General features: G+C 43.2%; 2 protein-coding genes across 2 annotated transcripts in view; one reads left to right on the forward strand and one right to left on the reverse strand.

Annotated features, from left to right (window-relative positions):
• The window catches only part of UBAC2 (UBA domain containing 2), a 95,811-nt gene extending 84,620 nt beyond the window's left edge, over nucleotides 1-11,191 (forward strand). Inside the window, exons 8-9 of the mRNA XM_005487273.4 lie at nucleotides 6,496-6,615; nucleotides 10,326-11,191. Of these exons, the coding sequence (XP_005487330.1) occupies nucleotides 6,496-6,615; nucleotides 10,326-10,433 (228 nt within the window). The 3' untranslated portion in view covers nucleotides 10,434-11,191. The remainder of the gene's footprint in view (nucleotides 1-6,495; nucleotides 6,616-10,325) is intronic.
• A 4,576-nt stretch (nucleotides 11,192-15,767) lies between these two features.
• On the reverse strand, nucleotides 15,768-20,716 carry LOC102075355 (G-protein coupled receptor 183-like). The gene has a single exon (XM_074535661.1). It carries the CDS (start codon nucleotides 20,563-20,565, stop codon nucleotides 19,501-19,503), a length of 1,065 nt encoding a protein of 354 aa, XP_074391762.1. The 5' UTR covers nucleotides 20,566-20,716; the 3' UTR covers nucleotides 15,768-19,500.
• Between the last annotated feature and the right edge of the window lie 248 nt (nucleotides 20,717-20,964).

Below are 20,964 nucleotides of genomic sequence, written 5' to 3' on the forward strand. Positions count from 1 at the left end.
AGCAGGAAAGCTAACACTAGAACGCTATGAATTCTTGTCTGTGGGGCTGCGCAGCCAAAATGCAAAGGCAAAAAAGGAACAGAACTCGCGGCAGAGTCTGTTTTTGAGCTTCTGCTCTCCCGAAAGCAGAGATACTCACGTGAAATGGAAGCTGTAGGCTGGGTACAGGCAGGCAGGTCTCCACCGGAAAAGGACCTCTCTCTGGGTGTAAGAGAAGCTACCCTTTTCTTCCTCTGGAAAATCTGTTCACCACAATGAAGCAGGGCTTTCCAAAGGCGCCGAACAGTCCACGAAACTTTTTCTGGGAGTATTCCCAAAGTCTCTAGCTGAGGGCAATGCAACCAAAGCCCTTCCAGCTGGATGCACGGCTGGCAGAAACTTCTCTGAGGTACTGCGAGTCCGTTTTCGGCTCAGGGTCGAGCCCACCCAGGGACGCCAATATATTGGAATATGTATCCCAATATAACCAGTTAGATGGTGCCTAGGCCAGTTCTGACCTTCGCTGCTGGGCCACAGGCAGCTCTGCGGTGTTATACCTCAAAGATACCTTGGCTGGCGGCAGAGTGCAGCGGGGCACAAGACAGGACTCCGTTCTCCTCAGGGGAGAGCTTCTGGCGATGGTGAAGAAAAGAAGGGAGCGGATTCTGCTAGAAGGTAGCCAGATGTTTATTCCATGAGTACAGATACGTCTGCACTGGGCCACTGCTGGTAACAGAATGGCGCCACATGGTCTCATTCACATTTTAAGCTCAGGACAGGGGAAGGGGAGGGGACAGGTGAGTCACCAACCAGGTGAAGGGGCAGGGTCTCAAGGTACTAGGGACACCTATCACACGACGCCTTGCTGGTATGTTAGCCTGATTGACAGGGCACACTCAGCGAGGGGCGAAGGGGAAGGGAGAAGGTAAAACAGGATATTGCAACACACCACAACAATGCCAGTGCATGAAATCCCTTCCATTGTCTCTCAGGCAGCTTCAGAAGCCAGATTAAGATGTTCCTTCTAGATTTCAAAGGAAATAGCTGATCAGGCTTCAGAAAAGACCACATGTGGATTTCTGAACTTGTGTGACATATGAGCTCCTCAGGGACAATGCAGGCATCAAAGTTCAGGATGCAGAAACTAAGAGCTGGAGACAGAGCCTTTTGGCTGAATGGACTTGTCTGTAGGATAGATTTTCAGGAAATTAGAATATCATTAGAAATTGCTGGAGTGCTTTACTTGGTGAAAAATTCTTTCTGTTGTTAAAAACAACACTTACAACATTAATACTGTTATGTTTCTACCCCCTTTTAAAAGAGGGAAGTTATTAAAGTAAGAAGAAAACAAAACACCAAAAAAAATTCTCCCCAAACAACCAAAAAACAGAAGAGTTTTATTGTCACAAAAAGAGACAGGCTAGACTTTGAGTAAGCGTGCTGGAAATTTCACCATTTTTCTCTCTTATGCAATGTTTAGGGCAGCAGATATCATGTCATCCAAGGCTAGGCTTTTTATTACTTGTTTATTTATATCTTCAGTATAGGGACTTTGGATTCAATACATTGTTGAAAAATTTATGCCAGAAAAGCAAGTCAGTGTTTCTTATTTTCAGTAAATTTTGTTTTGAAGCTTCATATGAAAAAAAAAAAAAAAGACGGTATTTATATCTTTATCAAGTAAAGGCTTCTATACAGAGTGGAATATTTTACAAATGTAACTTTAAAAGGTGAAATGCAAAGCAATTTCCTTTTTCTTTTTTCTCACTGTGGTTAAGAAAAGGTGAATGTGACCTATCAGGAGGTTCTTCCTGTTTGTGCAAGTAGATGGCAAGTTGGCATTAACCATCTACAGGAGATAACATTATCAAAATATCTTAACCATGTGCATCACTTTCAAGAGGATTTTTAAAAGGTCTTTAATTTCTTTTGAAATTAATGTAATTAAAATATGTGCATATCTGAAGGCTGCATAACTGGATATTTGTTAATTGTCCATAATTCAACACTTCAATTTGTGAAGCTTTGGATAAGAAGTGTTTTTACAAAATATGCCATGGCAGGTGTGTATATGGGAAACAGGTTGACCTGTTTTTCAAAACAGAGAAGAAGGAGATTTTCTGAAAAGAAGTGGCATAGCCAGGTTTTAGCAGGCTGTACAATCAGAGACATTTGCTAGTTCTAGATATTTCTTCCTTATTCTGCAGGAAAGGAGGATACTTCTTTCCTGTAAACAGAATTGTCCCAGGCACCATTAAAAGAAAAAAACAACAACCCAAATTTTAAAAAAGAAAAACAAAATCAAGGATGTGACTTCAGAAGGCACAGCTTCTGTACGTAAAGGCTTGGCAGCTGTCCAGGAGTAAATCATCAATATGGCATTTCCTTAAAACCTTCTCTGTAATGAAGAGCTGCTGTTTTCCCCATTTCTTTAGTTCACTCCATTTGTAAATCTCATTCTTTGGTCATCTAAACTTGTGGTGAGTTTGTTTTTGTCGTCCTGTAACAGAAGTTCCAACATCACCACTGTTCTCCTAATCCATTTCCAATAGTGATTTATTAGAGACCAGTCAAATTACTTCCTTGGTATGTTTGTCTCCTATCAGGCAGTAACAAAGAACTTAAAATCAACTGATTCACCCAGTCTGTGCTGCTAAACAAAAGGAGACTTATGACTTTTTCTAAAAAATTACAGCATTGGATTAAAGGGGGAAGAAAGTCTTACAGACCTTTCTTAGGCTTGTCTTGTCACCCTTCTAGTCAAATAATTAATGAAGCAGTGCTTTTGTCAAATCTTTCTCCTGATGACATGTCAAAGACTAAGCTGGGAACAGAGATAAGGGCCCAGGCACCAAATTGTGCACAGCATTTTTATGAATCATGGTCTAGAATTTTTCAATGCTCCACATTCTCTAGCGGAACACCTGCACTGGCTGCTCCCCAGCACCAAAGATCAGGACCAAGAAAAATATTGCCTAAGATAATCTCAGTGCAAGATATCCTAAGTCTATTAGTTGTAGAATCTAGCTCTGGATGTAAGGGCCTTAAGGCATCCTCCTGACCTAGTCCTGGGTCATGTTAAGTCTCAGCCCCCAAACCATGTAGAGTTGAACTTAATTCTTTTTATAACAAACTGCCAACAGGAATCACAGAAGAACTGCCTGCATTTCACTAAATGGAGTAGACTGGCACACTGAAAGTGTTATCATTGAAAGTGCTGCTCAGGAAAGGAGCTTCCATAGTTGACCCTGGAGCATCCCCACTACTTAGTGTTTTGGACCACTCCAGAGAGCTCTGTTATCTGGGACAAGGCTTCTGTGGAGAGTGGGAAGATTGGTGTGAGCTCCCCTGTGCTGTTGGGTGTTGGTGCTGAGGGTCAAGTGTGGTGTGAAATGCTTAAATACAGTTTGCTGATTTCCCAGGAGGGAGTCTCAGATGGTTACAAGCATCACTTACATAAATTAATCAGACTGGATATCTTCATGTGAAATCTTCTTGACTTCTCACAAGTAAGTCTGGTGGCATAGTGTAAAACCACTGTGCTACAGAAATGATAATGAAATTATGAAGGGGAGGTCTGCAAAATAATTTCTGTAAGGCAAGAATGAATATTGGTTTGGAAATCTCCTTCTGTGCATTTTTGAACTGGAATTTGTTATACTTACTTGATGTTAAGACATTATTTATGTTAAGACATTATTTGGTGCTTGGTATGGCTCAGTTTAGAACAGATCTTCATGTTTCTGCTGTGATAGTTAAGGTTGTCTGACAGTCTTTGCACAGTTACCATCCATACTGTGAATCCATAGCCTTGATCTCAGCCTCCTGTGGATTTAAGACATTTGCTGCACTTCCCAGTTTTCCCTTACCTTTTTGAGACTGACCACATTACCAGTCCCATAGTTCCTGCTGCAGTTCCTTGAATCCCTGCTCTTTTGAGCCTGACCTTGTGGATGTGTGTCATCTGATTAGAAGCAAGACTGTGAAGGGAAACAATTTTCTTTCAGTTAAGATAAATGATCCTAATGCACCCGGTTTTGGTGAAGTTTAAAAGACTACACAGATGAGTTGTGCATCACAATGTCAGGGTTAATGATAACCATCAGTGTTCACATACCAATAATGTTGGATATTTCCCTCTCATTAATATAGCTAAGAGCTGATACATTATGTTTACCACGGTTTCCAAAGGTTATTGAAATACTTGATTTTGATCTAATTGGTCTAGTCTGTTTTCTCTGGGAAGAGGTCTTCACATGAAACTCTTTTGAATGCTTCAGTCAACATCTGTAATTTATTAAGGTATCTGCTGTAAACCTTCAAAACTAAATAGTTGTAAGAAAATATTTGTAAGGAAATGGCAGTTCTTATTGAAAAGAATGAATTCTGTGTATGTTAATGCAAACTGTATTGTAAGCTTAAGGTAAGGAAGTAGACAAGTCTGTAGCATTAGGTGAGAGAGCCCAGGACAGAGAAGATGCAAAACCAAACTGGAATAGGCAGCTCAGTATTGAAGCTCAGGGCACTGCTGGAAAGGTACATTTATTTTGGTCTTCAGGTACACTGAGATAAAGGCAAATTAAGGTATATTGTAGATTTTGTATTTGATATACATTATTGTGTATGACTTATGGTGCCTCAAAGGGATGTGTCATAGTCCTGTTAGTATTTTTACCAATTCAGTGTGAATGATTTGTGGCAGCATTACTTTCTTCTCAAGTCATCTCTTAAATAGTAAAAACAGGTAAAGCAGCATTAGTGCAGTGCTCTCACTGAACTGTAGAGCTTAGTAGACTCTGAGAAATTCAAAGTTCAAAGTTCAAACTCAAAGTAATTCTTAGTTATGGGAAATTATATGTGGGGAAGTACAGGAGGCGATTCCCCAAGACCACAAGGGAGTGCAGTGGTGTCAGTAGAAGATCTGATCCCGCTTTCTCCTAAGGCTGATGCACCAAACCAGTTCTCCTTTTTACTACACTGTGCTGTTTGACTAACATGAGACTTACACAGAATTCTTTGATCAAAACCTCATGAATGGTAAGCAAATATTTTATACAGTATGGGAAATGTAGACACATACTTCTAAAATTCAAATTCACTAACAGTGGGATCTATGTCTTGAAAATGGGTGATGGCTTCTGGCTATTTCGCATCTTCACAGGGAAAAATGTACTCTAGTATAGAAGGGACTGGAATATTTCTCAAGCTGATGTTTCAAGTCTCATGACTCTTCAAATGCTTTTTTTAAGTGTGCCATTGTACTGCCCCCTGTGGTGTCTGGGCTGGTTGAGTCTCCTCTGGACAGAACGGAAGGAAACAAAGGAAAGGGCAGGAATGCTAAATATTTTTTTTTGTGAGCGCATTTAGCTGTTGCTGATCTGATTGAGCAGAGGGTATTTAATGCTCTAAGGATACATAAAGGCAGGAAGAGCACTCTGAGGGAAGAAAAGAAAAAGCTCTCCTAAGAGGAAGGCCTTCTGAGAAACAACGTTATAGAACTAAAATAGAGCAACTAGAGGAAGGAAGGCCATGTCCTATATATACAGAAAGGGAGGGGGATCTTCTCCATAGTAACAGGGAGAGCAGGGGAGGAGGGAAAGGACAACACAGACTGACAGACTGCAAAAAATGTTTCAACTATAGAAAAGAGATTGGGGTTTGCTGTTACCTGCTTATGGGATCTATAGGCTTTGTGTGATACAAAATCCGTTCCAAAATGTTGATTTTAGCTAATGAAATGAGGATTAATTATTTCTGGACAATTATAAAGCTTGTATTTTAGTATTTCTTCTTTATGTTCCAAATACCTTGCTATTACAAGATTGAAGTTTGGTTGTTAAGAGGAAGTTTCAGTTCTGTGATTTGCACCAGACCTATGTTACTGCTGTCTATTTGCATTATTACTATGCAGTTACAAGATATTTTGGCACTGGAACATGGCCAGGTTTTGCAACAATATTTTATACACAGAAGTTAGGTAAATGTGGTGGGTCTGCAAGTCACACTGGTGTCACAGAAGTAGTCACTTGCATGAAAGTCCCAGGTGTCCTGAAGTTTGGGTTTATTCTGTTTCCTGATGTAATTTTACTGATGCACTGAGAAGCCCCTTTTGCTTTTTTCCCTTACTTATTTCTTGTACTCTTTTTCCTTCGTTAACTTCAGCAGCAATTTTGTAAAGTACTTTCAAGACCTGCTGTTGCCCCTCTTGCCAGGACAACCCCTGTTAGTAAAGACAGCTGTCTTTCAGCCTCAGAAACCTAGCACTGTGCTAAACAGATCTATCCAAATGGATCTGAAACATCCTTTCCTCCTTCTTTTCCTTACTTTGCAGTGGTGACTTCCATTAACAAGTAAAGAAGTAACCAGTCCAGTTTTTGCTTCACAGGAGACTACAGCAGTTTTTGTACTTTAAAATAAAGTACTTCACCTAAACATCTGCTTTGATATAATGATGATTTTTTGTTTGAAGCATTTGTAGTTCTTTTTGCAAAGACTGACAGTGGTGTCTGCTTTCAGGGCGGGATGATTAACTGGAATAGACTGTTTCCTCCTCTACGTCATAGACATAACGCAAATTATCAAGATCACCCATCTGAACAAGGCATACCTCCACCTACTGAGGTTTCTGAAGAGCAGGTAAACACTTTCTATTTTAAAATGGTATTTTAAATGGTTAGGAATTAATCTCTACTAATTTTTTATCATCTGTTTACACGGTTTCTCTATGCAGCAAAAATGAGCATATAAGGTAATGGTTGCAATACAGAGACAGCATATTGTCATTACTATCAAAACCAGAGTTACAGGGCCCCTTGAGAGTTTCTACTTTTATGTGTTACTGCTTGTATTTTGTATTTAAAGATGTTGATGGTTTCAGTAGTGGAAACTATTCAAATCTCATATAAGAAATGTTTCAAAGACAGAAGAATGATAAATGAATTTCATTACTTATCATGTAGAAATCATCTTTGAAGTCCCCAGCTTAAGTTTCCAATTCAGTAATTTTGGGGTTTTTTTTAATAAAAATGTTATGCAAAACACACTTGGGCTAAAACTTGGATGTTTCCCTCCATAATGTGGTCAACTAATTCCTCATACTGATGCCACATACAAGATTGTGTCCTTTCTATCAAGTATAGATTTACACTTCTAGACTTTTTTCTGATAGTTTTATTCTCAAAAGAGATGATTATTTACTTAGAAATTGAAGAATTTAAGATTGGTGTTATTCCTGCATTCAGAATTTATTGCTTGCAGTCAAGTTCACCAGGTTGTAGCCTATCTGCAGTTAGCTGTATTGGCCATTTTATAGTTTAAGGTCTCTGCTGCCCTTGAACAAGATTATGTTTCTTTCCCTTTTTCCTTTTTTATAAGGAGGTAAGTCAACACTTCGTAGCAGCAATGTGATTTTTAGTTTAAGCTGAGCTTCTCCCAAACACAAGTCTTTTCTATGATCTGATTTCTAGCTTTGATTGGATGTTAGATTGTATTCAAAATGTTCAAAACTTTTTACTGCACTTTTGACTGCAAACCTTCAGGACTACATCTGGAAAGGGGAAAAAATCCAACAACAGCAACAAAAAGAAAAACTCCCAAAAAACCAACAAAACCCCAACTAACAACAACAACAACAAAAAAGAAAATAATAATAAAAACCCACATGAAGAAGCACATTCTGAGACAAAGCCCAGAAACTTTGTTTTGGCTGTCCTGAAGGCCTACTCAGTGCCAGTATGGGATGGACCAAAAGATTTCTCTGCTGGGTTGGCTTACTCCTTTAAATACTGGCAAATTCTGCTCATGGGGACTTCTATTTTTGGGCCAAAACTAATGAAATAGTTGCCAGTCTGGATTCTTCGCAAGGCCCAGATTTATGAAAGCAATATGCATTTATATTATCTGATGCATTGAGGATGTAGGGCTCTCTTGATTGCTGTCATTTGCAAGGCTTTCTGGTTACCCTGCAAAGAAGAAGTCATTAAAGCACCTTTGGTTTTTCAAGACTGTACTAATAATGCCAAAAGTTGTCTTAAAATGGCAGAAATGCAAGGGCTTCATCTGTTCATCACATTAAAGTTTGTGAGCATTTGCAATGCTTGTGGACAAAAATCTCTGCATTTCTTGTGGGGTTTTAGCACCTTTAGTTACTGTTGCCAGTTATACACTGTTTCCTGGAGCTGGATTCATTTCCTGTGGTTAAAATATACTCAGATGAAAAGAGGATTTTGTTATTACTCTTCCCCGTGGTGCTTGATGAGTATTTCTGCAAATAGGAACGTTGCAATTCCATCCACCATTTCTTAAAGTTAGAATTCATGGCAACTGCAATTAAAGCTTTACTTCTGAAGTGTGTTTCTGTGGTTAGCTTTCATTCCACTGCCTGCCCTTTTTCTTATAAAAAACCCACAATCTTAGATGAAAAATAAGAGTTACAGATTACAAAGCTGAGTTTGGACTTAAATTGTTGCTGCAGAAGTGTTGAAAGTAACAATTCATTTCTCTCCCTATGAGAAGGCGAAAAAACGTGGCGGTGGATTGTAAGGTTGATGTTCTGACATCCAAGGTAGCTGTTCTCAAATGTGTTGTGGGGGTGTGTTTATATGAAGAAAAGGAGGACCTGCGCCTCTGGGCAAACTTGGCACTTGTATATTTCTCTGGAAGTCACCAAAGCAGAGATGACTAAAAATACTGAAAGTTCTGGAGGTGTCTTAGAGGAAAGAAAAGCTTCTTTTGGTGGCAACTTTCTTTTGAAAATACTTTCAGTGCTAGTGCTGCACATTGGTCTTGCACCCTGGGAAAATTCCTCTCGAGATGTGTACAGCCTCCTCTGCGTTCCTGCTTCACTCTGCTGCTGCAGGCTCACTGCTGGCAGAGGAGGAGGAGTGGCAGTGGCTCTCTGGCAGCTGCTGTAGCCCAGGACCTCCAGGTGCAGAGTCGTGGTGTCTGGCCATGAGACCCTTTGAAGCAGGAATAGGAATCTTTATGCTGCCAGCAGCCACAGTTACTTTGACACGCCATTCCCTGCCCTCCCATGTGGAGAGCCTGGTTCAAGCATGGCTTAAAGAAAGAGGCCATGAAGGGATTCAGCTAAGGGAAAAAAGCAGCCTTTCCTAGGCTTGATTCTGTAAATAATTAAGGTTCTCAGCCACCTTTTATATAAACAACAAGATTCTCAGACTGTTCTGTCCTTGGCTGCTCCTGGGAACAGATGGCCGGTCTGGGAACAGATATGAAGGTTTTGAGAACTTTTCATATCATGGTGAGAACACTGATCTTGGTTTCAGTAAACTAACTTCAGGTATTGTAAACAAAAGGAGGAGCTGAAGTTTTCTCTACAGGCTATCAGGAGCTCAGATTTTGCAATATGCATGAATTAACACTGTTATAAAAGGTGTCGAATTTGATCAATAAACTGGAGTCGATGCTGATCAAAGAAGATGGGTCTTCTCCCTCCACTTCAATACTCCCACACCTTTTTTCCACTTCTGGAAGATTAATTATAAAAGTGAATTAGTTATATTGTGACTTTCAGTCATACCAAAGTGAGACTTATAGATTTTAAATGTAATTTAAGTTGGTATTTAACCATAAATTAAATTTGGTTTGCCTTTTAATCTCTGTTAACACAGAGCACAAAGTTAGGTGTCAACTATGTGATATTATAAAGAGGACTGGTCAAGTGGTTATTGATTTAACAAATCACTATCTTAATGTGCCCTTTTCCATGTTTTTCTTCTGTCAGATGTCATTGATTTTTGCTTTGCAGAAGTTTTTGACAAAAAAAAATTGCTTTTTTGAGTATATGTAGAAGCCCTCCAAGAATTTTCCTAAACCAGTTTAAGTATTGTACTTCCTCTACTTTAGGTTTATTAAAAAACTAACTTTAAGGTTTATTTAAAAAACCCCAACACTTGGAATTAATAGTTTTGAGGGTTTTTTTAAATGCTCTCTGGAGAAGTAGATCTTTTCAAGGAAAAGAGCTGAAGATGCATTCTGGATAGGTTTTCTCATCTGCTCTATAATTCTGTGTTTTGGTCAGTGTTGGTTTCTTGAGATCCTGTTCTAGTTGAGAGCAGCAAGCCCCCAGGTCAGACTGTAGTTGTCATGTGTGGTACCAGACTCTAGATTTTACTCTTCTTTCAAAATTGGACCAGCCAGGAAAATGCAGGTGTGGCATTTTCTGCAATCAGCTTTGAATTAAGTGGTAGAAAGCAAGGTTTTGAAGCACGCTGTCCCTGATAGGTATTTGATCAGTGGAAAAGTGATTTCTGACATTATTGACTAATGTGCACACAGTGTGAACAAAACTCTGGTTTTAAAGTGGTGTTACTTCATTTCTTTTCCAGGTTGCACGACTTATGGAAATGGGGTTTTCCAGAGGAGATGCTCTAGAAGCTCTGAGGGCTTCAAATAATGACTTAAATGTAGCCACTAATTTTCTACTGCAGCACTGATGGTTTTGTGTGTGAAGGAGCTTCACCCGATGGGTTTGTGCCTGCCTGGGAGAGGATCAAAGCCACCTGCTGGGCAGACTCGCCAAGGTCAGCCTGCAGAGCGAGAGAGATACAGCTCCACGTGACAGGTGACTCAGAGCCATGTTAAGAAATGATGTGAACTGTTCCCAAGCCTTTGGATCACTTGGTGGTTTCTAGTCTGGTTATCCTTTTCAAATTAACTTTAGTTTCTACTTGTTACTGGATATCACCTAAATTTATTTTTAAATAAAATAGGTGGGTTTTTTCTTGTAAATCTTTGTTAGACGTTATCAGACTTAATGACTAGGAAAAAAAGCTCCAACAACTACAACAACTAGATTTACCTGTCAAGAAAAATCATATTTTCTTCATTTACAAGTCTAATTTCTCTAGCTTAAATGTTATTTTACAGTACTTGATTTTTTATTACAGTAATAAGAGGTTTGAAGATCACTTAATTTTCAACTCAATAAAGGGTTATGGGACTATTATGTCATTCTTTCCAAAGTTTTGTTAATGCCTGTAATATTTTATTTCTCAAATTTCTTTTTGAATAAAAGTTGTCATTCAGCACATCATAGACAGATAAGGTGAGAGAAGATTCGTGTGTGTATGGTGAGCTATGGCAAGTGACCACTGTAAATTTGAATTTTTACAAACAGAGTGAATTGCTGTTCAAATACGGGTCATGAAGACACTCACTGGAAGCAATAAAGGTGAATTGAATGATGCAATAAGATCAGAACTGGAATGATGTGAATGACTTCCATGGCTAACTCAGAGATGACTTCTAGAACAATGGATGTATGTGGGGTCCTATGTGCTGCTTTCAGTTTTTTCAGCAGGCTACATACTGTCTTAAAAGGAATTATAAAATGCTAACTTTTCTACATATAAGTCTAGTTTTCTAGTGTCAGAGATGAGGATGGCCCTGCATTTGCTGAATCCTCACTGTCTGGTCAACTTTGTGTTGACCACTGGAGCATTAACATCAGAGGTGATCCAGGCTGGCACAGGAGGCAGCAGGACAGAAGTGCCAAGTTTGTGCCATGCTGGGTTTGAAGCTTGGATTGATTCCTGAATCAGCTTTGTGGGCTTGACTCTCAGAAGTGCTCAGTATTCGCACCTTGGGAGTTGCTGGAGGTGGGGTGCAGAGAGGGGAACATCTCTATAAAAGCAATCTGAAGGAGTGCAGGATTCCAGAGTGCAACTCCATGAACCAATCTACACATGTATCTTACATTTCATGTATGTTTCTGTCTGTACTTGTGTGTGTGTGTGCAGCATGTGCATGTGTGTCAGTTTATATACACACAGGCATATTTATTACAAGTATACATTTAGAATAAGGCATAGTGCATAAGAAGTGTAGCAGAGGCAATAACAGGTGCATAGGGGATGTTTTGGAAATCCAGATGAACACTGTGTACCACAGCACAGATTTTTGCAGTCTCACTTGGCCTGGAAAACGTATCAGGAAATTGCAGGAGAAGATTTAGGGGGAGAGAGTGATACTTCTCTTTCCTTTTTTAATTGACTGATAAAACTGAAAAAAGTCCTTTGGGCATACAAGTCATTATCTAGAAATTGCATCAAATTTGTGCAGCTTTCAGTACATGACATAATTTTTAATTAAGTCAGTGTTCTGTATGTATTTCTTTGGTATTTTGCAGTGGGTTAAGTAAGGGGGGTTTGGAATGACAGTGTATTTTCTTGGGCTTTGATCAATCTCCTTCAGGGTTTAGCTTGTTTCTGTGATCATATTATTTAGGGAGGGTCTGCTTTTTAAAAAAGGTTGAAAGGTTTTGTTTGTGTGAAGCTGAAGCTATGTGTGTGTGTAGACCACAGACACTTCTGTGCCCAGTGAACTCTGGAAACCTGCTGTCTTGGAAAGCAAAGCATACATGTAAGAAAAAGAAGTCCTACCATAATCTGTATATGCAGACTACTTAAATGTTTTGAAACAAGTACAGGTTTTAATTTTGAAACATACGGATTCTTCCTTCACAAATATTTTATCCAAAAATAGCAATAAAGACTGATCAATAAATTCATAAGTCAAATTTTTTCCGTAGGAAATAAAATACCTATCCCAGAATAAATAAACATGCCCTTTTCAGACATTGCCCTGCTGTAGGGACAAGCACAAAGAGTATTCCTTGGAATTTTGAAACATGTTGAGTGGGTATGTAAGTGGATATTCTCCAAGTCTAAATCCTTTCTCACTGTTGCCTGTACAGGGGGTATTCAAAGGCCATGGTTGCTTGGAAAGTTCTATTTTGCTGGGCCTTCTGCAAAACATGGTTAAACCTAAGGGGTAAAATGCAGGTCTTGGTGATGTCAGTTGAAAACTCCAGTTGATTGTGAGAAAAGTTTGTGTTCAAAATGCTTCCAGGGTTGTGATTTCCAATTAAAAAAAAAAAGAAGTGGTAAAAGAAGGGTCTGAGACGCTGTTGAAAACAGTTCCTGTTTCATGCAAGAACAATAGAAGAAAGATTCACATGTTAGAGCTGGAAAACAACTCAGTTTCCATTTGATGGTGAAATTTTCATGAACTGTTTCTGGGAATGTGGGGAGCGTGTTCTTCACAGCCTACACTGGGTTTGTCTGATACAGTTTTGAATGTCTCATCACACAGTTTCTAATCTCTGTGACACAAGTCATATTTTTTGGCAGCATGAAAAAGGCAGAATACTTTTCTACGTATTGGATTTCAAGTCTCTAGAAGATTCATTCTAGTTCTAGTAAAGCCAAGATTTGATATCTTGAAATAAAAGTAGTTGCTGCTGTTAAAATTTTCCCACTAGACAGGGAATATCATCTCGTGAGACAGCACTGGAGTAACTTACTGGGGGACTTTCCTAGACAGTTACATGACACTTTGAAACACACCCACAGTGAGGTTGATACATGTGTAAATCTACCTGATAAGCCACCAGGCTCAGGTTCTCAAGCCTTAACTTTTTGCCAAGATGGAGATTGATTTGTCTCAAGACCTACCAAAACCATTTTTCTCCCTCAAAACAAGCGTTAAAGGCTGCCTGTTACTGAGAGAGCACAGGGACTGTTGCAGCTGCTTCACACACCAGCCTGTGCTGTCTAGCACTTGCCAGTGCCTTTTGGAATATGTGGTGGAGAAAGATCTTGTTATTTTTGTCTGGAACAGAAGAATGAGCCAGAAAAACTTACTGCAAGGCACTGGGCAAAGGGCAGCGTTTCTGGCTCTCCTGTTTGTATGTATATGCATATATATGATTATATATGTGCATATATGTGTGTATGCATGTGTATATATACAGAGAGTGGGTGAGAATATTTATGTATTGGTTCAATGAATTTAAGTGGAGCTAAGAGTTTGTTAAAAGAAAATTAAAAGTCTGTATTCAGAGACCCCCCCTCTCTCAAACGTGTGTGTTTGGAGTATCTGTGCAGTTACAGTGGCACCAAGCTTTGGAAACACCCCAACTACAACTCCCATGCTAGGAGGGGAACTGCATCTGTTTGAGGATAAATAAATGCACAGCATTCATTTGAACTGATAGAGGGGTTTGATACAAAATTGCAATTAAATTCTTGTGTATTCTTCCACAAGTGAGATCAGCTGTCTTTAACTGTGTGGCCACAGTAATCAGTATGTTATATAAATGAGCAAATGAACTGCTTTACTAGGAGAGTCACATGAATACACAAACATTGTATGTGTTTATATACATATATATATAAAATGTGTGTGCATTTACTAAAAAAATACTAGTTTAATTTTTAGTAGGATTACATTCCTCTTGTTTCCATATCTAAAAGGATTCTTTCACCACAGAAAGTGCACTCTGAAACTCAAAGAGGGTGTGTGCTTCCAAGCAGTGTTTGGTGCAAATATGAGGTGAGACACCAGTGGTGGGAGCAGAGGAATGTTGGAGCTGGACAAATGGGTGTGGCTGTTGAGAATCTCAACACATTGGGAGTTCAGCTGTCATCATTTGTTTTCCAAAGGAGAGTTTTAAGAGGAAGGAGAAGTTAGTTTGACTCATACCTGTTTATAGGAGGCTGTTTCTACACCTGAATGGTTGCAGTGGAGAAAGCACTCCAAAAGGAATACACATCAAAAATGAGTGAAAAATTGCAGGATCCTGGCTGAAGTGAAAGCAGGATCCAGCCTTTTGACTGAGGATGGGTAGGGACCATAAATGTCATGTAAGATTAGCAAAGGAAAGGACTCGAGAGAGATGAGGCAGGTGGAACTGAGCAAACTCATGGAGTTTAGGAAAGAGAAGGAAAGTAGAACTGAGGACAGAAAGAGAAGGCCTGCTGAGAGAAAAGGGACAGAGTGTTGCATTGCACTTAGTTCAGTTTTAAAAGAATTTGCAGGATTTCATGTGGAAAATGAAAATATGCAAGGTTATGGCTAATCTCGTACTGAAAATCCACTCTTTTTTTTTTGTTTTTTTTTTGTTTTAGGGCTGTCTGGTGGGGAAATCCTCACATTTTGTTTGGTGAGTTTTGCAGGAGGTGGTACATGTGGCAAGTGAGAAAGCAGTGTTATCCCAGCAGCTGGACAGCGCAGCAAACCCTGGGACCACTCATATATGAGAATGCAGATGGTTCTGGCTTCCAAAGCAGTTATCCCTGCCAGCCTGCCTTCTCCTGGCACCTCTCCATCCCAGCTGTGGAGAGACCTGCAGCAGAAAGGACACAGCTCCTCGCAGGTCCTGCAGCTTTTCCCATGGAAGGTTCTTTATAATTTCCTGTTCCATGAGAGCACAGCACCTGTGTAAGGGAAGTGGATTGAGAGCTTATGCTTGCCCATCACTGCTTCTGGGCATTTGCCTGGGGGCAGGCAGAGGCACAGGTGCACCTCTAGGAGAAAACAGTTGCCCACATCTCCTGGCCTGATCAATCACACCTGGGCTTGTTACTTGGCCATGACAAGCTTTTATTTTTAGTAGATTTGTGCGTAATTACATCGCAATATTTTACTAGCTTACAAAGATGGCTTACAGATATCATGTATAACATGCAATAGTTTCAGTTCAGGACAATTTGAAGCACAGACTGAAGAGGTGTGTAAATTGGGAACCACTGCTAAGGGAAGAAAGCTGTTCTGTTTGAGCTCTCTCCAGCCCCCCTGCCAAGGGCAGGGACACCTTTCACTAGACCAGGTTGCTCAAAGCTCCATCAAACCCAGTCCCTGAACACTTCCAGGCATGGGTCATCCACAGCTTCTCTTGGCAACCTGTTCCAGTGTCTCACCACCCCCATGTAAAGAACTTTGTCTTAATATCTCATCTAAACGTGCCCTCTTTTTGAAGACATTCCCCCTTGTCCTGTCGTTAGAGGCTCTTGTCAAAACAGGCCCTTGTCAAAAGTCCCTCTCCAGCTGCCTTGGAAGCTTTAGCTACTTAGATTTTCAGTGCTCTAAGGTGTCCCTGAATCCTTCTCCAGGCTGAACAATCCCAAGGCTCTCATCCTGTCATCAAAGGAGAGGTGCTCCACAACCTGGATTATCTTGGTGGCCCTCTTCTGGACTTGCTCCAGCAGGTCCATGTTGTTCATGTGCTGGGGACCCCAGATGCAGTATTCCAGGTGGGATTGCACCTAAGTTGAATATAGGGACAAAATCATCTCGTTTGACCTGCTGGTCTTGCTGCTTTTGACGCAGCCCAGGATATTCTTCTGATGCCGACAGTGCATTCTATATCCTATATCTGTGCATGTATTACCTATTGTTGTGTGTCCACAAAGGGTACTCTCTGCCCTCAGATAAAAGTGCAAACTTCTCTTAGAAGACAGCACAGCACCAATAGGCTGCAGAGAAGCAAGAATTACCTGCACAGTGTGCAGTTACACCTCTCTGCACGGAATGCCTTCGGTCCCCGTGTGCCTCCCGTACCCTCCACCAGCAACGGCGCCGCATCCCTGCGCGGCAGTGGACGCGTGGGGGAAGCACAGCCCCGTCTGTCGCCGTCTGCTTAGACCCGTGGGTGTGTTTCTAACACCGAGCAAAGGTTCCGACTCCCTCTTTTGGAGGGAACCGGCGCTGCTGCTCTCGCCCGGAGGCACCGTCGGGGCTCCCTCCGCCGCGGGTACCCCCAGCCGGGGCAGGGCAGGAGCAGCGGCCGGGCGGAGCCCGTGGGGAGGTATTTAAAGGACAGGCAGGTGCTGCACTTGTGGACATGGTTTAGCGGTGGCCTTGGCAGTGCTGGGTTCATGGCTGGTCCCAATGATCTCAGAGGTCTTTTGCAACCTAAATGAGATTCTGTGCTAATGCGTTTTTGTGATTCCAAGGCATCGCTGGTGGGTCTGAGCGTGGTGCGCTGGGCTAGCAGTGTACAGCAAGAACCATGCAAGGAGCTTGGACTGAACAGGTGAACAGCAAAGGGCAGGAAAATGTTACTGTGCCTCTAGACAAAATGCTATGCACAAAATGTGTATGGTTTCTTTTCAGTTTTAGAGAAATGCTCCTTTTGCAAGCAGACTGGGAGGACGCGCAGGTGGGTAAGCTAGTCTGGGCAATAGAGGGTTCTTCAGAGTTCTTCTTTGCCCCGATTCCTCTTGACCCACTCTGGCCAAGTCCTTTCCTTCTCCATCTCATGGATGTTCCCTCAGCTCCAGCTAATTGCCTGCTGTCCCTGGATTGGTACTTTCAAAAGCAAAGTAGCTGAGGCTGGTGTCCATCCAGAGTAGGAAGGCCGGATCCCTCCTGTATTGTGCATCACTACACCCAACTCTTCAGCTGTTTCCTACTCCAAAGGCTCCTACTGGTGGCAAAAGGTGGAGGTGCCTTTCTTGATAAAGTACGTCTGAGAAAAGCAGAGTCCAATAAGGAGAAAACAAGGTTATGTTTATACTCCACCTTCTCCTGAGAAGGCTTGGTCATAGACTGGCTTTTTCTCAGCTGTGGGCTGCAGCTTGGCAAAACATCTCAACATCTTCACCTTGAGTAGGAGGGCTGGCCACTGCTCTGGTGCTCACATGGAAACAAACAGCTGTGAACCACTGGCAGCCCCCAACACAGTCCTGTGGAATTTGAGTTACAAAGATGGCAGAGCCAAGCTCTTCATAGCATGAGTAGGTGATGTTAGGGGCAGCAGCCACCACATGTGGATGGGGAAGTTCAGACAAGACAGTGGGAAAAATGGTTTTATCCAGAGGGCAATGCAGAATGGAAACTGTCACTTCAGCAAGGGGACCCTCCTTGCCTGGAGTTTCCAAGCCTTGTCTGCATGAAGCCAGGTCCAGCCTGACATTGTGCCAACCACAGTCCTGCTTTGGGTGGGCTGCTGGATGAGGTGATGCAGAGATTCCCTTCCAGCCACCACTTCCCAGACATATTAATAGGGCAATGTAACTGTACAGCAGCTACCAACCTAACCAGACTCCTTCAAGGGTATTCAGACCACTGACATCCTGATATTATTGCATCCCAGCTCTTTTTTGTCCATTGTAATATGCTTTTCAGACAAAGGCCCTCTGCAGGTCAGCACTGAGGTTAAACCTGCTTTGAGGAGGGCTCAGCCTCCAGAAAGGACCTAGTGGAGTCTGTTTCCCACCTGAGTTGTTTTAGGCATCCCTCTTAGTCAGCCTTCAGCATGCCTTCAGCCTTCAAACCCATACCATAAGTAAAACCATCGGTGTCCAAAAGCTCATTCATGTGCATTTTAAACAATGAAGGGCTGCATGTGACTATTATTAACCTTCTAGGCATAAAAAGGTTATTACCTTAAAGAATGATTTGTATTAATCAAGTGTCTGTTCATGAAGCATTTTCAGGTATGCTTTTCAGTAAAATAAGTAGCTTTTTTTTCCCCTTTTCATGTCTGTGTGTGTGTCTGTCCCTTTCAACTTCAAAGAAAAGACTAGACATGCCAGGAACTGTGAAATGCTCTGTGTGGGTTTTTTATCATAGTCTAGTGATTTCAGCAAAGAGCTGAGGAGGCTCCTGCCAACTTTCTCCTTGTCTGAGAGGCACAAACCTCAGCAGGAACCTGAGTCCCAGGGTTTCTTCTCTTGCTCTGGCAATAGTCACAAGTACACTCCCATAGAAGGGCTCTCAGACTCCTCAGGGCACTAGCTTCTAGGCCGGTCAAGGTCACAAAAGGCCACTCTCAGTTCTTGTTCCTATTTCTCTGCTAAGGACTAATGGGAAGGTTTGCCCCATGAGCACATCCAGGGCAGGTTTGCAGCCTTAGAGCTGGGCTGGGATCCAGGCTATTCCCATGATCCCCTTCCTGGCAGTGGGTCCCAGGGTGACTGCAGTGCGGTCAGGTGCGAGGAAGGGCACCCTGGGGAAGGAGCAGTCACTCCAACGATGAATGTAGGCAGCAGCACATCCAGGAGCTCTACAATTCACATCCTCACACCTCTTGCTCGAAAGAGGGCTTTTCCTGCATCTCCCACATGCCCCACAGTTACTGCTTGCCCCACGCAGAGCCCTGGTGCAGGAGCGGGATGCCAGGCAGGCAGAGAGCAGAGCTGCTGTTTGTCAGTGTGGAGAAGGAGCTGTAGGCCATCTTCTGCATGCAAATACATCCCAGCCTTTCCCTGGGGTGCCCTGAGTCCATCTCCTCATGCTGTCTGCCCTGAAGCCTGCAGGGATGCTGCTGTAGTGCTCCAGGGGCAGTGCAGGGAAGGGGGCAGAGGGACACCCATGGTGGTTACCAGCCTGCCCCAGCCCCACAGGGGGTGCAGACAGGCACGGAAGGGGGGAGCAGTGCAGTGCTGGGACACCTCCAGCTGGGTGTGCCAGGCAGGGCAGCTGCACGAGCTGCCCCTCTGGGGCTGGGATGAAAAGGAGCCTCTCCGTGCTCCAGGCTGGCAGGTGCAGCAGCGCTGAGCACAGAGCCAGGCACGCAGAGCCAGGCACGCAGAGCCAGGCATGCAGAGCCAGGCAGGGCTTTGTCCCTGTCAGCTTGGCTTTGTGAGAGCCCCTGGCTCCAGGCAGAGGAGCCATGGGCCTGTTGAAGGTGCTGGTCCTGCAGCTCCACTCTACCTCCTGCCATCAGGGATGGTCCATAAGTCACAGGCCAGGGCAAAGGGAGGGCTGGTGCTGCTAGACGGAGCTGGAGGCGGGCGGCTGGCTGTTGCTGTTGCTCTCCGAGGGGGTCTTGGCAGTGGAGGAGGTGGCCAGGGAGCCGCTGTTCCTGAAGATGCGGAGCAGCCTCCGCTTGTAGCCCCGGAAGGCGAAGAAGTAAATGATGGGGTCGATGCAGCAGTTGAGGTTCATGAACGCCACCGTGATTTGCAGGGACATCTTGAAGGCTTGCTGCTCACGGCAGGACGGCTGGTAGAGGATCTTCCTGACCATGAACTGGACAATGTTGAGGTGGTAGGGGCTGAAGCAGAGCAGGACAGCCAGCAGAACCACCAAGATGACAGTGAAGGCCCGGTGGTGGTGCCCATTTTTCACCGTCAGCGGGTTCTCCTTGGCCGTCTGGCAGAGCTTGAGGTTGATCCTCACATAGCACACCAAGATGATTCCCACAGGCAGGAAGAAGCCAAGCATGCAGGCCACCAGGAGCAGGTAGGGCAGATTGGGAATCTCCTCGAAGTTGAAGTACTCCATGCAGGTCAGCTTGTCTCCCATCCTACGCGTCATGGGCCGCAGGAGCAGCGGAGCTGTCTGCAGGAACACCAAGGCCCAGATGAGGACACAGATGGCCCTGGCCCGGCTCATCTTCCGAATCCTGCCGGGGTGCCGGGTGCGCACCACGGCCACGTAGCGGTCCACGCTCACGCAGGTCATGAAGTAGATGCTCACGTAGGTGTTCATGTAGAAAAGGAAAGCTGTGATCCGACAGACCCAGTCCCCCAAGGGCCAGTCAGACTCCAGGATGTAGTAGGCGATCCTGCCCGGCAGTGCCAGGGTGAAGAGGGCATCGGAGAGCGCCAGGTTCACCAGGTAGAGGTTGGTGGAGTTGAGTTTCTTCTTCCTGCGCTGGAAGGTGATACAGAGGGCCAGGATATTCCCACAGGCACCGAACACCAGCAGGATGGTGTAGAAAAGGGAGAAGATGACTTTGGTTGAGAAGTATTGGTTGTGCACGTTGCAGCTGCTCTGGTTGCTGGAGGTGAGGTTGGTGAGCAGGAGCACGTCCTCCACAAGAGCCATCTCCATGGTGCCTCACAAGCTCTTGCTCTCTCCCTTGGAATAAGAACAGACATGAAACTTGCAGCTTATTGATAACAGAAGTGGCACTCTTAGAGCTGGCCCTCATCACAAAGCAAAAGCCCTGTCCCCTGCTCCCTCCCAGCAGCACACAGCTCGAGTCATTTGGAAAAATGCTTCTCTTGTGATTTTGGTGAGAGCATCTCAACAGTGGCTGTGACTCATTCCCCTTTTCTTATCACGAGCTACTCTTAATTTTGTTTCTTCACAAGTCCAATCAATATGAGAAAGGACTGGAGGTGCTGGGAGGGGGGATTGCCTGTCCCACAAGGAAGGTCCCAAACTCATCTGGTGGCAATGATATCATTTTCTCATTACTGTCAGGGAAATGGGGAGCTTCATTGAGAA

The sequence above is a fragment of the Zonotrichia albicollis genome, chromosome 2, assembly GCF_047830755.1.
Source record: "Zonotrichia albicollis isolate bZonAlb1 chromosome 2, bZonAlb1.hap1, whole genome shotgun sequence".
Lineage (NCBI taxonomy): Eukaryota > Metazoa > Chordata > Aves > Passeriformes > Passerellidae > Zonotrichia > Zonotrichia albicollis.

Coding starts and splice junctions, on each gene's coding strand:
- LOC102075355 (XM_074535661.1), bottom strand. CDS start 20,565: ATGGAGATGGCTCTTGTGGAGGACGTGCTCCTGCTCACCAACCTCACC.